General features: G+C 40.2%; 1 protein-coding gene across 1 annotated transcript in view; it reads left to right on the plus strand.

The window, feature by feature from the left end:
* The window catches only part of EP400 (E1A binding protein p400), a 117,330-nt gene that overhangs the window by 35,654 nt on the left and 68,229 nt on the right, over positions 1-13,447 (plus strand). The window contains exons 10-13 of the mRNA XM_036753586.1: positions 1,043-1,092; positions 1,566-1,623; positions 7,052-7,141; positions 8,199-8,306. Of these exons, the coding sequence (XP_036609481.1) occupies positions 1,043-1,092; positions 1,566-1,623; positions 7,052-7,141; positions 8,199-8,306 (306 nt within the window). The remainder of the gene's footprint in view (positions 1-1,042; positions 1,093-1,565; positions 1,624-7,051; positions 7,142-8,198; positions 8,307-13,447) is intronic.

Genomic DNA, 13,447 nt, shown 5'->3' on the forward strand with positions numbered 1-13,447 from the left:
GTTAGTGCTGGGTTCTCTGTGCTCCTGGATGGCTGGCCTGGGTTCTTCCTATTGCTGCTTTCTTGGAGTATTGACTGTTTCATCATTCTGGGTTCTGTGGGACAGCTCAAGCTGGGGACCTGCAAGTTTTCAGTGTAGCCAAAGTGGTCTGATTCAGGATAAAATCTGATTGCTCTCCCGCCAGTCTGAGCTCTCTAAGTTCCTGCAGTAGTCTGTGTAGTCAGCTGGAAGGCTCTGCTGGTGCAGAGTGACAGAATTGTGTAGGTTCCCCTTTGGACTGGGATTCTTGCCCTGGTTATTTCTCCGTAGGCTTCGGACTTGAGTAGATACTGGAACTGAGACCCCACTCTGCTCCTGGTATATAAGCTACACTGGTGCTGCTTGCTTCTGAACTTTATCCTTGCTCCATACACAGGCTAAGGCTAGAGATTGCTCTTTACCTTAGAACCCAAGTCTCTTCCTCAGTCCACTTGGACTTGTGATCCAGAACTGTGTAGTGGGTGATAAGTGCTAGTTGGCACCTATTCTTGTTCCCTGGTATGCACCACAGGGCATAACCTTTCTTTTTCTGTTGTATAGCGTGTGGTTGCTCCTCCTAGAACTGATCTCTAGTGTCCACAGACCTCTTTGTTTCCGTATGTTGACCCAGGCTGGAAAAAAGACTCACTGTGACTTCTTTTTGAATTTCCCCATTAGGATTCAGCCTGGTGCACTTTCTAGACCTGTTTGGAGGAGTTTTGGCTTTTGGGGAGCTCTCTTTACTCCTCCCTGCTAGTCCATCATCCACCTCCACTGTTTAAGTAGGTTGATAGCTAAGATAGTAAGAGGTATCTTAAGAGACTTAATGTCCTGACTGAATGGGTTGGGCAGGAATCACCTCTATTTACTCTTTTTCATATCTAGAAGGGGATAATTAGAACTGAGTATTAGCTGTATTGAGAGGTTCTGAATGTTACATGGTTGGTATCATCTCAATTACCATTTTAATGTGCTATCTTAAATATTTATTATTAAAAAGCTAATATATTGCATTTGTTTTCAGGAAAAGATTCAAGGTCTAAGGGACTTCATGCTTTCCCAGAGCATTTTATGGTGAGTTTAGAACTGCTTAATTTGTGTAAAAAGTACAAAAAAACTCCCTCCAAATAAAAAAGTAAGAGCAATGTGATTTAATACTTGTTCTGATAAAATTATGTTTTGTTTTTGTACTTCTTACCGAAGATGTACAGATAATATTGTTTCACTAAATTTTTATATACATCAAACTCAGCTAAACCTGGGAATTCAATGGATAGCTTTGGACTCTCACAGTTGCTAACTTGAGAACTTTGGAAGGTAAAACTCTGGTACCCAGGAAATTGTGAATAAACTGCATTGAATAGAATTTTTAACTCCGTACATGGCATGATCATCTTTGTGCCAGTTTTTCCAAGTGAAGACAGTTGTCTGGGAAGATGGTCAAAGTTCTTATGCCATAGTTCTGAACAATATAAATTATTAAAACATTATGTTCTGTATTTATAGGCCTAGAGTTTGTGACATTTTTTTTTTTTTTTACTGTTTAGGACTCTGGAATATGTGGAAGAAAAGTAAAAGTTAGTACATCCTTAACTGATGATGAAGGTCTGTATCTTTTTTTTTTCTTCATGAGATACCAACCACAGAGTGTCCTAAAAGCTGTTGTTTTTAATAGCTTAAAACTGCACTAAGACTTTTGAGACATCCATTTATTGTCTGTCTGTAAGCCTTTAGAGAATTAAGTCTGATATATACTTTAATTATTTGTGGTTTTGTTAAGAAATTTTGTTTTTCTTTTATACCATAATTACTTTCCAACATTGGCCAAAATAACTTACATCAACCACAAAATAAATTTGGTATGATACAATGATCACAATTTTTAAAAAGTAAAATAAATATCTTATTGGTGTCCTTTTATGTTGCTCTTACTTCCTAATGATTCCTTCTCAGTGAACCTTCCCTTAAAAAAAAGAAATTCAGCTGATTTAACCCAGTCTCTACCATTTCTGGGTCTGACGTTGGCTCAATTCCCATTTGGTCTTCACCACCCATGTCCCTGCTGCTGGCAGGAAGGCCTGCTTTCCCATCATAATTCACTGATGCCACAGTTAGTCACCCCATTGACCTAGCGTTCTTATATTTTCTATTACATTCTTGTTATTCTGTAAGTTGTTCTTCTGGGTCCACTCATATCAATATGTATAATTTCACACAGGACTTTGTATCAACAATCTGGCTAGCAGCTGCTGTGAGGGTATAAAGCCAACAACAACTAGCTCACAGAACACTGCCAGCCCAGGTCCTTTTCATCTGCTTTATTAAGGAAAGTAATGTTAAGGGGTTAACAGTCTTACTTTAATCCAGCATACAAATATCATTTGCTTAGTTCAGGGGAAAAAACCAGCACCCTGCATTACAGACCAAATACAATTGTACAACTGGGGAGCTCACGATAATGGCTGGCCCAAAATCATGAGCCACTCCTGCTGTGGCTCAGAGCTCTGAGGGAGAAAGCTAACCTTTGTGCTTATTTATCCTATTCAGGGCCTGAGGGCCCTGTCCTCACCCAGGCTGGGCGTGGAGAAGTTCCCCACCCCCAATATCACATCAGATACAAATCAATGGCTCCCAGTTGTCTCAATGCTGAGAAATACAAAAACATCCCACTCTATGTGCCCCATTCAAACAAAAGCCAGAATCATTAAAGGTCAACAGCAAAAAGTCCCACCTTAATTACTATTACAGACCTCCCAAGTTTCCCTGAATTCTGCATATTTGTGGTGTCTTAGCAGTAGGGTAGCATACATTATGTTCACATTCCACAGTTTGTTTGCAGTAAGTATCTGGGACTGAGTTTGAACTCAGGGCATCCTTACTCCAGGCCCAGCACTATGTCACCAGCTGCCTCTTAGTATACTGAATATATTCTATTAAAATACTTCCTCCCTGTCATTCTCTCCTCATCCCAGTCATTCTGAACCCCCCAGCTGGATTGTTTAAGCCCCATTCTTGGTCCTCCACTGACTGCTCCCTTATTTCCATGCCTCTGTCCCCAGCCCCACCAACATCCCAGTCTTTCCACTGTGCTCTCAGAAACACCAGCTCCATAGGTAGTAACAAGCATACTTTGCTCTTAAATCTTTTCCATTCTTGCTCTGGCCGTCTTTTCGCACTATCCCAGACTGGGCTCCTCCTGATGTCACAGCTTTCCTGGCCAACTTTCTTGGCATCTGCCACCTTTTCACTCACTGGTTGCAGTAGGGGGCGTGGAATGTTCCTTTTTCCGCTTTGTCACTTCTGAAACCTCCCTTTACCACCATCCCTCCTTGGAGGTTCATTTAACCCATATTCATCGCTGGGTCAGAGTTCTGTTGTCTGCTGTGTGCTGACCTCTTGGCTCCTTTCCCTAGTTAGTTCAGTGTCTGGTTCACAGTCTTTCTGCCTTCTCACCTCCTGCCCTCACAGATTCATTTTCTCCTCAAACACTCTAATCTCATAGTTGCTCAGCTTACTCATTTTCTGTGACCTCCTGCATCATCCACCTCAGCTACACACATAGATCATGCTCTTGATCTTGCCATTATCCACAAATGTGCTACTTCCATGTTCATGAATTCCTTTATTTTATGAAAATCTGTTGCCATTCCACCTTTTCCTCTGCCTTGAAGTCCCAAACCTTGTTTTCTTTTCTTACTGCAACTTCTGTTTTCTCTCTCTAAGTTCTGTCCTGGGCCATCACCCCTGCCGTGGCAATACTCTCCTCCCTTCCCCATCTTGACATGTTGTTGACCTGGTCCAGTTCTGCACTGTCTTCTCCCACTGAGTCCTTTGGCCCCTTATTGGATCACCGATCTTGGCCTTCCAGGCCTCAGCCTTGGGTTACTCCCACCATCCACTGTCTTTGCTCTTGCGTTTGTAGTGCTGATGGAAGCTGGACAGAATCAAGAAAGCATGTTGACTCTGTCCCCTACCCTTTATGTTACTCAACCTCTGTTGTGGCCTTACTAGAGCAAGGGAGACAGTCCTTTTATGCTTTCCTAATTAACTCACTTTCCCACTTTCAAACCTTTTTATCCCTCCTCAAACTCCCTATGTCTTTCTTTGTCTTCATTCTCTCAGCTAATAACTCTGCTTTATGTTGCATTGAAAATATTGAGGCCATTTGTTGAGGGTTCCTTCTTCTCCTCTCTTCATTTCATATCACCCAGATGCCTTCTATCTCTGTCTCTTTCTTCACCTCTGTCTTACATGAAGTTGTGGTCCTGCTCTTTGCCGGAGCAAACCCTGCTACATGCATGTATGATCCCATGTCATCCCATCACCTCCAACAGATCGCCTCCTTTGTCACCCCAACTCTTGTACTTATCTTCAGTCCCTTCCTGACTTCTAACCCTTCTCTTTTGCCTACAAATATCCCTATGTCTCCTTTCCTCTGTTTGATCTATTCATTCCCCTCAGCTCTTGTTCCATATCACTCCTCCCTTTTGTGATTCAACTCCTCACATGATGAAGTGGCCTTACCCCTAACCAAGGCTAACCCTGCTACTTGTTCAAATTATTCCATTCCATCTTGCTTTCCTCCAACAGATATCCCCACCTTCTGTGATCCCCATTGCCTACTAACCTGCCCATGTTTCCCTCACTCTGGAAAAACTCTTGATTTCCTCACCCTGCTATGATCCTTTATCTCTTCTGCCCTTTGTAGCTAAATTTCTTGAAAAGGCTGACTAAAAAAGGTGCTTCCACTTTCTCTTCTCTCACTCTCCTAACCCTTTACAATCCATCATTCCACCCAAACTGCTCTCTCCAGTGATACCAGTAGTGTCTTAGTAGCTAAGTCCAGTGGCCATTCTCTTTGACCATTCTGTAGCCTTTGAAACTTGTTGATCACCCTCTTCTCACTGATACTCTCTTCTCTAGGTTTTGCCTTCTCTCCTGGTTCTCTTCCTACCTATCTGATTGATCTTTCTCTCTCTCCTTTACTGAGTCCTCCAAATCACATCCTCTAACCATAGTTGTTCCATAGAGTTCTCTCTTGGCCCTCTTCTTCTTCCTCTGTACTTCTGGGACTTGACAGGTCCCATGGATTTAATTACCATCTCTATGCTGATGATTCTCATATCTTATTTAGCCCTAACCTCTCTGCTGATCTCCAGCTTCACATGTCCAGCTGTCTTTTAGACATCTTAAGCTGGATATCCAGGAAATGTCTTAAGGTAAACATGTCGAAAACAGAACTCATCTTTTTCGTCCAAACCCTCTCCTTTCTATCTTCCCCATCAGACTCATGAGGTAGGAGTCCTCCTGGCTTCCTCACTATCTCTCCCTCCCCGCCCCCATCCAAGCTGTTGCCATGGTTGGTTGATTTCCCCTCTGTACCATCTCTCCAATATGCCTGCTTCTCTCCTCTGACACTGCCAGTCCTCTAGTGCAGACACCCATCACTTCATGCCAATAGCTGCTGGTGGGTCTGCCTGCCTCAAGTCTCATCCATTCTCCATTTGGCTCAAAGTGATTTTCCTAAAACTTAGGTTTGGTTATGTTACCACCCTATTAAATTTCAGTGGTTCCTTATTACCTCCAGGAGCAAATACAAAATACTCTGGCATTCAAAACCGTTTATAACCTGGCCTCTCCTACCTTTCTAGTCTTTTTACATCTTCCTCCCTGACACATTCTTTTCTGTCCAGTGACACTGGCCTCCAGGATGTTCCACAGACAAACAAGACACTCCATCCCTCAGCTCCAGGCATTCTCTCCAGCTGTCTCCCATGTCTGGAATGCTCTCCATCCTCTGCTTCGACTACTGGCTTCCTTGAAGTCCCAACTAAGATCCTACCTTCTATAGGGAGTGTTCCCAATTCCCTTTTCATTCCAGTGCCTTCTTTCTGTTAATTATTTCCCATTTTTCTTGCATAGAGCTTGTTTGTACAGTTGTTTCCCCTATTAGACTATGAGCTTCTTAAGAGTAGGAACCATCTTTTGCCTTTTTTGGTGTCCAGTGTTTAGCAGAATGCTTGGCCATTCACTTTAATGCTTATTGACTGACTGTAACTTAAAATCTTGAGGAGTTACCTGGGGAGCACTGAGCAGTTCAGTGACTTGTCTATGGTCACACAGCTGCATGTGGCTGAAGTGAGACTTGAGCCCAGCTCTTCCTGGCTCAGAGGCCAGGTTTCTATGCACCATGCTACACTATCTCTAGGGTAAAATACAGAATCATAAACTTGGTATCAAGTCAATCCATGAATATTTTTTAATTACTTACCAAGGGCCCTGTTGTAGGTTTTAGAGATGCAGAGACAAAAAAGAAACAGTGAATTCTCTCAGGGAGCTTTCTTTCTATCACAGGAGTCAGCACAGTTATATGTCAGGTTGATTCCCCTGAGCCCTCCACGATTCCTTGGTGCAGCCTGCCTTGCATGCCTTTTGGAACCCCTGGTTCCCTTTAGGGCTCAGCTCAGGTGCCACCTCCTTCAGGAAGCCTTTCCTTGTTTGTTCCTTATTTGTTAGTGCGCTCTCCCACTTTTCGTTTTTGGATATAGCCTGTATTTACTTATCTGTGAACTTGGAAGCTCCTTTGGGGGCAGGGACTGTTTCATTTTTGCCTTTGTCTTCCTGGTGCCTAGCATAATAGACACAGTAGGAGCATAATAAATGTTGAACAGAGTTGAATCGGGTCTCAGTTATCGGGTTGATTTTGGAGATTATAGTCAGTGATATTTGTATTAAAAGTATTTGCTTCACAATCTGTAAAATGAAGTGTCCTTATTTTTAGTTTCTTTTAACTTAAATTTCTTTAAATTTATTTTAAAAATAAAATTTATTTTAATTTCAGTAACCACTTGATGCTATTGAAGAAATTTCCTTAAATCCAAACAGCATTTTATTGCATTACATATGATTATATGTGTGTGTGTGTGTGTATACATATATATATATATATATATACACACACACATAAATGGAAAGAGTCCCGAGGTGGTCATTTTAGCACTGAATTTTTTTCTTCTGCTCATATTTCTTTTAGTGGAAGATGAAGAGGAGACAATTGAAGAGCAAGAGGCAAATGAAGGAAATATAGACCATCAAACAGAACTCTCTAATTTAGCCAAAGAAGGTATATTAGAATTTCTCATCTTAGTTTTACAGTAGTATGGTGTTGAACTTTTAAATCCTGTCTATAAGTATTCCTTCTTATATTTAGAATGTTTTCTGTTGGCTTTTTCCTATATATACATAATACTTTTATTTGATGGTCATGTATTTAACTTTGAATGATTTTACAAACTAGCTATTTTAAGTAATAAAATCTCTGTAAGTTTGATTTTAGTTGTTCTTGTTTCCTTACTGATGTAAACAGTATATTTAGAATTGACTGTCTTTTAGTACTTTCACGAAATATTTATTTAACCAACATTTTTGAAACAAGTGCTTCTATTAGTTGGGGCACCCAGGTGGCAGAGTGGATAGAGCACTGGGCTTGGAGTCAGGAAGACTCCTCTTCCTGCGTTCAAATCTGGCCTCAGACGCTAGCTGTGTGACCCTGGGCAAGTCACTTCACTGTTTTGCCTCAGTTTCCTCATCTGTAAAATGAGCTCAAGAAAGAAATGGCAAACACTCCAGGATGTTTGCCAAGAAAACCCCAGTTGGGGTCACAGAGAGTCAGACATGACCGAAAAATGACTGAAGAACAGCAACGCGTTACAGAGTTACCATACAGAGTAGCCATAATATATTAAATACGGAAGTTTGTAGCCATTTTGCTGTTATTTATATCTAAACTTTTATGTTTTAGTATTTCAATTTTATTGTTATTTTATTCCAGATTCATATCCAGTATTATGTATTGTAATTACAGTGCTGGACAGCAGGCAACCAAATTAATTTAGCACGTAAATGCCTAAGTGCAAAAGTAGGGGGAAGGGAACAAGCATTAAGTGCCTTCTGTGTTCAAGGCATTGTGCAAATTGCTATATAAATATTATCTGGTTTGATCTCAGTTGACATAATAGTGTTTCCTTTTTTTTTCTCTTTTTTTCCTCTAATTTTGCCTGTGGATATGTTGACTTTTCTTTACTGATTTGATTAATTCTTATTAACATTTTTTTGTGTTAAGTAAAAATATTTTCCTTGAAAAAAATTGGTATGACAATTTGTTCCTCACTGTCTTCCAGCTGAATTGCCCTTAATTGACCTGGTAAAGTTATATGAAGGTGCCTTTATGCCAAGTTTTCAGTGGCCACAGCCTAAGCCTGAGAGTGAAGAAACCAGCGAAGAAGAAGGTAGGTTTAATTTGGCTTTAAGTACTAGTGTATCTGCAGAATGATTCTACTTGAACACTTGGTTTATCATACTGAACTTCATTTTTTTTATATGATAGAAGAACAATATGGAAAAGAAACCATTTGTAATACCTTTTGAATTAATAGTATTTAATCATATTGATTTTGCCCCTCTTTTTTTTTTTTTTTGAAAAAGACCAAAGCATTTTATATCCAAATCTGAAGAACGCTTGAGTATGTAGTTGGAGGATTTGGTTTTGCTTTGTTGGACATAGGATTTTTCTTTATGCATTTATACCATGCTATGTTTGCTATGAACATTGGTGAATTTATTTTACTTTAATCCATGCTGTATAGGTCTCACTCTGATGCCTCTTTGTGGTATGGCAGGTGAATGCAGGCTGTCTCAGATACGCTCTGACAGGTTCTGCCAAGGTGGAAATGCTTTGAGTATAGTGTTGGCAACAGACTGAGCCTCTTATGGGAAGCCAAGAATGGAGAGGCCCCATCATCACCAGGAGGCTATGCTCTCAGTGATGTGTTCTTTAGCTGTGAAGGCTGAGGAAACAGAGTCACTAGTGTTAGCCTTGTGTATCCCATTTTTCACTTGAATAATGATGGTGTTGGGATGGTAGAAAAGGGAACAGGATCCTAAGAGCAGTGTCTAATGACCATTCAATTAACATGCAGCCCCAAAAAGCCCCATCATCATAGATAGTTTCTCACTAAGTGAAAACAGAAGGCAGAAGGGAGAATGTCTCACAAGTTCTTTGTTCTTGTCCTCTTTGTGAAGAGGATAACAAAGTAGTCAGTAAATTTGCTTTGCTCCTGTTCCCAAAGGTGATAGATGCTCTTCTTTCTTTTTTAGTCTGTCATGTCTACCTCACTTCCTTACTTTCCCGCCTTTTACCCTCTGGTTGATGAGCTACTCTTGAACCTCTTGTCCCGGTCACACTCTGCCAAACCTCCAACTGTGAATTGCCCCCAGTGTTCCACCTTTTATGTTCCTATTTGTATGCATTTGTGTTCTCCTAGAGATAGTCATGCATCTACCCTGCTTGTTTTTGATGTAGATTTGTGTTATATAATGTTAACTGGACCCTCCTTCTTGCATGGCAGTTCTACCCTGCGTGACTCTCAGGTCCAGCACTCTTGTTCAGTCGTGTCTGACTGTTTATGATCCTGTGGACTGTACTGTCCATGGGTTTTTCTCGGCCAAGATGTTGGAGTTGTTTGCTGTTTCCTTCTCCAATGGATTAAGGCAGAGATTAAGTGATTTGCCCAGGGTCACACAGCTAGTAAGTGTCTGAGGTCGGATTTGAACTCAGGTCTTCCTGACTCCAGGCCCAGTGCTCTAGCCACTGAGCCACCTAGCTGCCGGTAAATTGAATTGAATTATTTTCTGATATACTTGGTTATCTTATACAGTGTTCATTATGCAGAACAAAAAAATTATGAAGATAATTGATTTATGTGCTAGCATGTTTTGCAGAGGATGAAGTTGTAAAAAATTTCACAAATAACGTGACCAGAGCCTCCAGACCAAATCAACATAAACTTGGATATTTTTAAACTTATTAGTGAAAAGATGGACACAGAGGAAGTTACTTTAAAAATAGTTGGAAGATATGGCTTAGAATTGAGAAATGAAAAGGCCAATAGACTACTCAGAAGCCTTATACCCCTATCTATCTATCTATCTGTCTGTCTGTCTATCTATCTATCTATCTATCTGTCGTCCCATAAAAATGCTCTAGATCACTATTGATTAGAGAAATGAAAATTAAAACAACTCTGAGGTACCACCTCACACCTATCAGATTGGCTAATATGACAAAAAGAAATTGATAAGTGTTAGAGAAGATGTGGGGAAACTGGAACAACAGCATTGTTGGTAGAGTTGTGAACTGAACCAACCATTCTGGGGAGCAATTTGGAACTATGCCCAAAGGGCTATAAAATTATGCATACCTTTTGACCCAGCAATACCACTACTAGGTCTGTATCCCAAATTGATCATCAAAAAGGGAAAAGAACCCACATGTACAAAAATATTTATAGCAACTCTTTTTGTGGTGGCAAAGAATTGGAAATTCAGGGGATGCCCATCAATTGGAGAGTGGCTAAACAAGTTGTGGTATATGAATGTAATGGAATACTGTTGTTCTGTAAGAAATGATGGACACTTTTTTCCTAAAGAGATTTGAAAGAAACTGGATGTGGAAAGCACTGAGTAACATCCTAAAGCACTAAATAGATTATTATCTTAGGCAGTAAAAAAGTAGATACTGACGTAGCAACCATATCAGTTCAATTTACGAAACATTTATTAAGTGTCTACTATATGCCAGGTACTGTGCTAAGCACTGGGAGTACAAAAAAAGGAACAAGATAGTCCGTGCCCTCAAGAGTTTAAAATCTCAAGGGGGAGAGAACATGCAAACATATACAAAGCAAGACATATACAGGATAAATAGGAAATATTTCCTAAAATATTGACCATGTTACTTTCCCACATGAATCAATTTTCTTGGCTCAAGGATCAAATATAAAATTCTGTTTTTGGCTTTTTGAAGTCCATCAGAACCTGACCTCCACCTCCCTTTCGTAGCTTCTTACACCTCATTCTCTGCAATCTAGGGGCATTGACCTCCTTTCTTCCTCAAACAATCAAGCAGTAAACATTTATTAAGTGTCTACTATGTGCCAGGCACTATGTTAAGTGCTGGGGATACTAAAAGAGGCAAAGGACAGTTCTTGCCCTCAGGTAGCTTGTGGTGCTTAGCACAGTGCCTGACATATAGTAGAAATTTAGTAAATGTTTATTAAATAAAAGAGTGAATCCAATGGGGGAGACAACATGCAAATATATGTAGTATATGCAAATATATATAAAGCAAGCTATGTACAGGATGAATAGGAAGTAATTAACAGAGAAAAGACACTGGAATTAAGAGGAGTTAGGGAAGGATTCCTGTAGAATGGGGGATTTTAGTTGGGACTTCAAGGCAGCCAGGGAGGTCAGTAGTCAAAGCAGAAGAGGAAGAGCATTCCTGGCATGAGGGACAGCCAGAGAGGATGCCCAGATCCTCAAGATGTCTTGTTCATGGAACAGTTAGGAGGCCATTGTCACTGGATTGAGTGTTTGTCAGAAAATAAGAGGTAAGAAGCCTGGAAAGGTAGGAGGGAACCAGGTTATGGAGGGCTTTGAATGCCAAATAGTCTTTCGTATTTGCTCCAAGAGGCAATAGGGTGCTTCTGAAGTTTATCAGTTAGGGGGTTTGACATGATTAGATCTGTGTTTTAGGAAAAGCACTTTAGTGGCAAAATGGAGGATGATAGATTGGAATGAGGAGAGACTTGAGACAGGCAGACTCCAACAACAGGCTATTACAATAATCCAGGTATGAAGTGGTGAGGTCTTACGCCAGGGTGGTGGCAATGTCAGGAGAGAGTAGAGGGATGTATTTGGGAGATGTTGAAGAGGTGAAATTGACAAGCCTTGGCACTATATTGGATATGTGGGTTGAAAGATAGTGAAGAATCCAAGTTAACTCCTGGGTAGCAAGTCTGATGGACTGGGAGAATGATGTTCCCTTTACAGTAATAGGGAAGACAGGAGAGTGGGAGAGTGTGACATATGAAAAGTCTGAGAGATGTAATTTCTGAGTAATTAATAATTTTATTAATTATGGCTAGCAAATAATTAATAAAAGGATGACCATTTGGTTTTCTCTCATAAATCAAAGACACCAAAGATGAATCTTGGAGGCCTCTTCAGTGCTTATAATGCTCTTGGAAAAGTGGGCATTCCCAAAAGGTGGCAATCAACTCTAATTGGTTAATTAAATAAGAGTAAATATTATAATGAGGAGTGGACTTTTTCTAATGAGGTGCTGGGGGAACAGTGACTTTGATCACTTTTTACTCCTAGTCCACCCCCAGCCTCATGCAGTCTAGACAAAGGGATCTTACCCCCCCAATCAAAGCCTGTTTGAGTAGAACACAGTGGGCCAGAATTCACCTAGATTAGATTCTCTTTGTAAGGTTTTCTAGTTGGGCGCGGTAACAACTCCATCTAGATAAGGTGGTCTGGGTGGGGTAAATTTTTTGGCAAAGTCAGCAATGCCCTTCAAAGACTGGTTGTATAACCAACAGGGTTTTATTTCTGAATGAAGAAATAAAAAAAATCTTAATCTTGATTAATAATTGGTTATTAATGTAAGAGAGAAATAATCATTTCTCTTATTCCCCCTTTGATCTGTTGAGAGACAGAGTCTTCTCAATGAATCACTAACTGATATGACAAACACTTCATCAAGGGTTTCTAACTGTGGGGCTTATGAGGGGGAACAATGTGAGAAGAAAAGGAAAGAGATTGATTTGAGGCATTGACAAGATCAAAGGGGGCAATCCCCTTTGGTAGGTAAACCTTATAGATGAAGCAAATGCATGTAGGGAAAAAGTAAAATGTAAAAAATATAAAATTCTCCATTTAAGGCTCAGAAGTTTCATCTCATATAGCTGTCTGGTTCTCTGGACACCCTCTAATGCAGCCCTCTGATCTGGGTATATGAGCAGTTTTCAGCTGACTGGCCTCTCTAATTCAGGTCCCTTGTAGAGATCCCCTTCTCTGCTAAAAATCTCTTCCAAGAGGAAGCTAGGTGGCGCAGTGAGTAGAGCACTGGCCCTGGAGTCAGGAGGACCTGAATTCAAATTCGGCCTCAGACACTTGACACATGTACTAGCTGTGTGACCTGCCAAAAAAAAAGCAAAAAAAAATCTCTTCCAAAAGTGGTCTTAACATAATTTTAAACTTACTTTGGCAATAACCAGGTCAATTAATAAGAGTCAGCTCAAACCTTATGTGTCTATTATTAGAAAATCAAATTTGGTATCTTTTAGGTCAGAGAATTTATATTTTTAGATTAGCCAGTTGTCATTTGAATATATCTAAGAAACTCAAATAGAAACTGAAAATTAGAACCCAATTTTTATACTTGCCATTGTTTATTCTCCTTTTAGGAGAATGAGATTCTGCTTAGGAACTACGTTAACAGGACACTTTTTATAAGAAGATGAATTCTAATGAATTTCTCTCAAAAGTTGCCCTATTAACTACAACTGTAACAAAAGATGTT

This window comes from Trichosurus vulpecula, chromosome 1, assembly GCF_011100635.1.
Source record: "Trichosurus vulpecula isolate mTriVul1 chromosome 1, mTriVul1.pri, whole genome shotgun sequence".
NCBI classification, from domain to species: Eukaryota; Metazoa; Chordata; class Mammalia; order Diprotodontia; family Phalangeridae; genus Trichosurus; species Trichosurus vulpecula.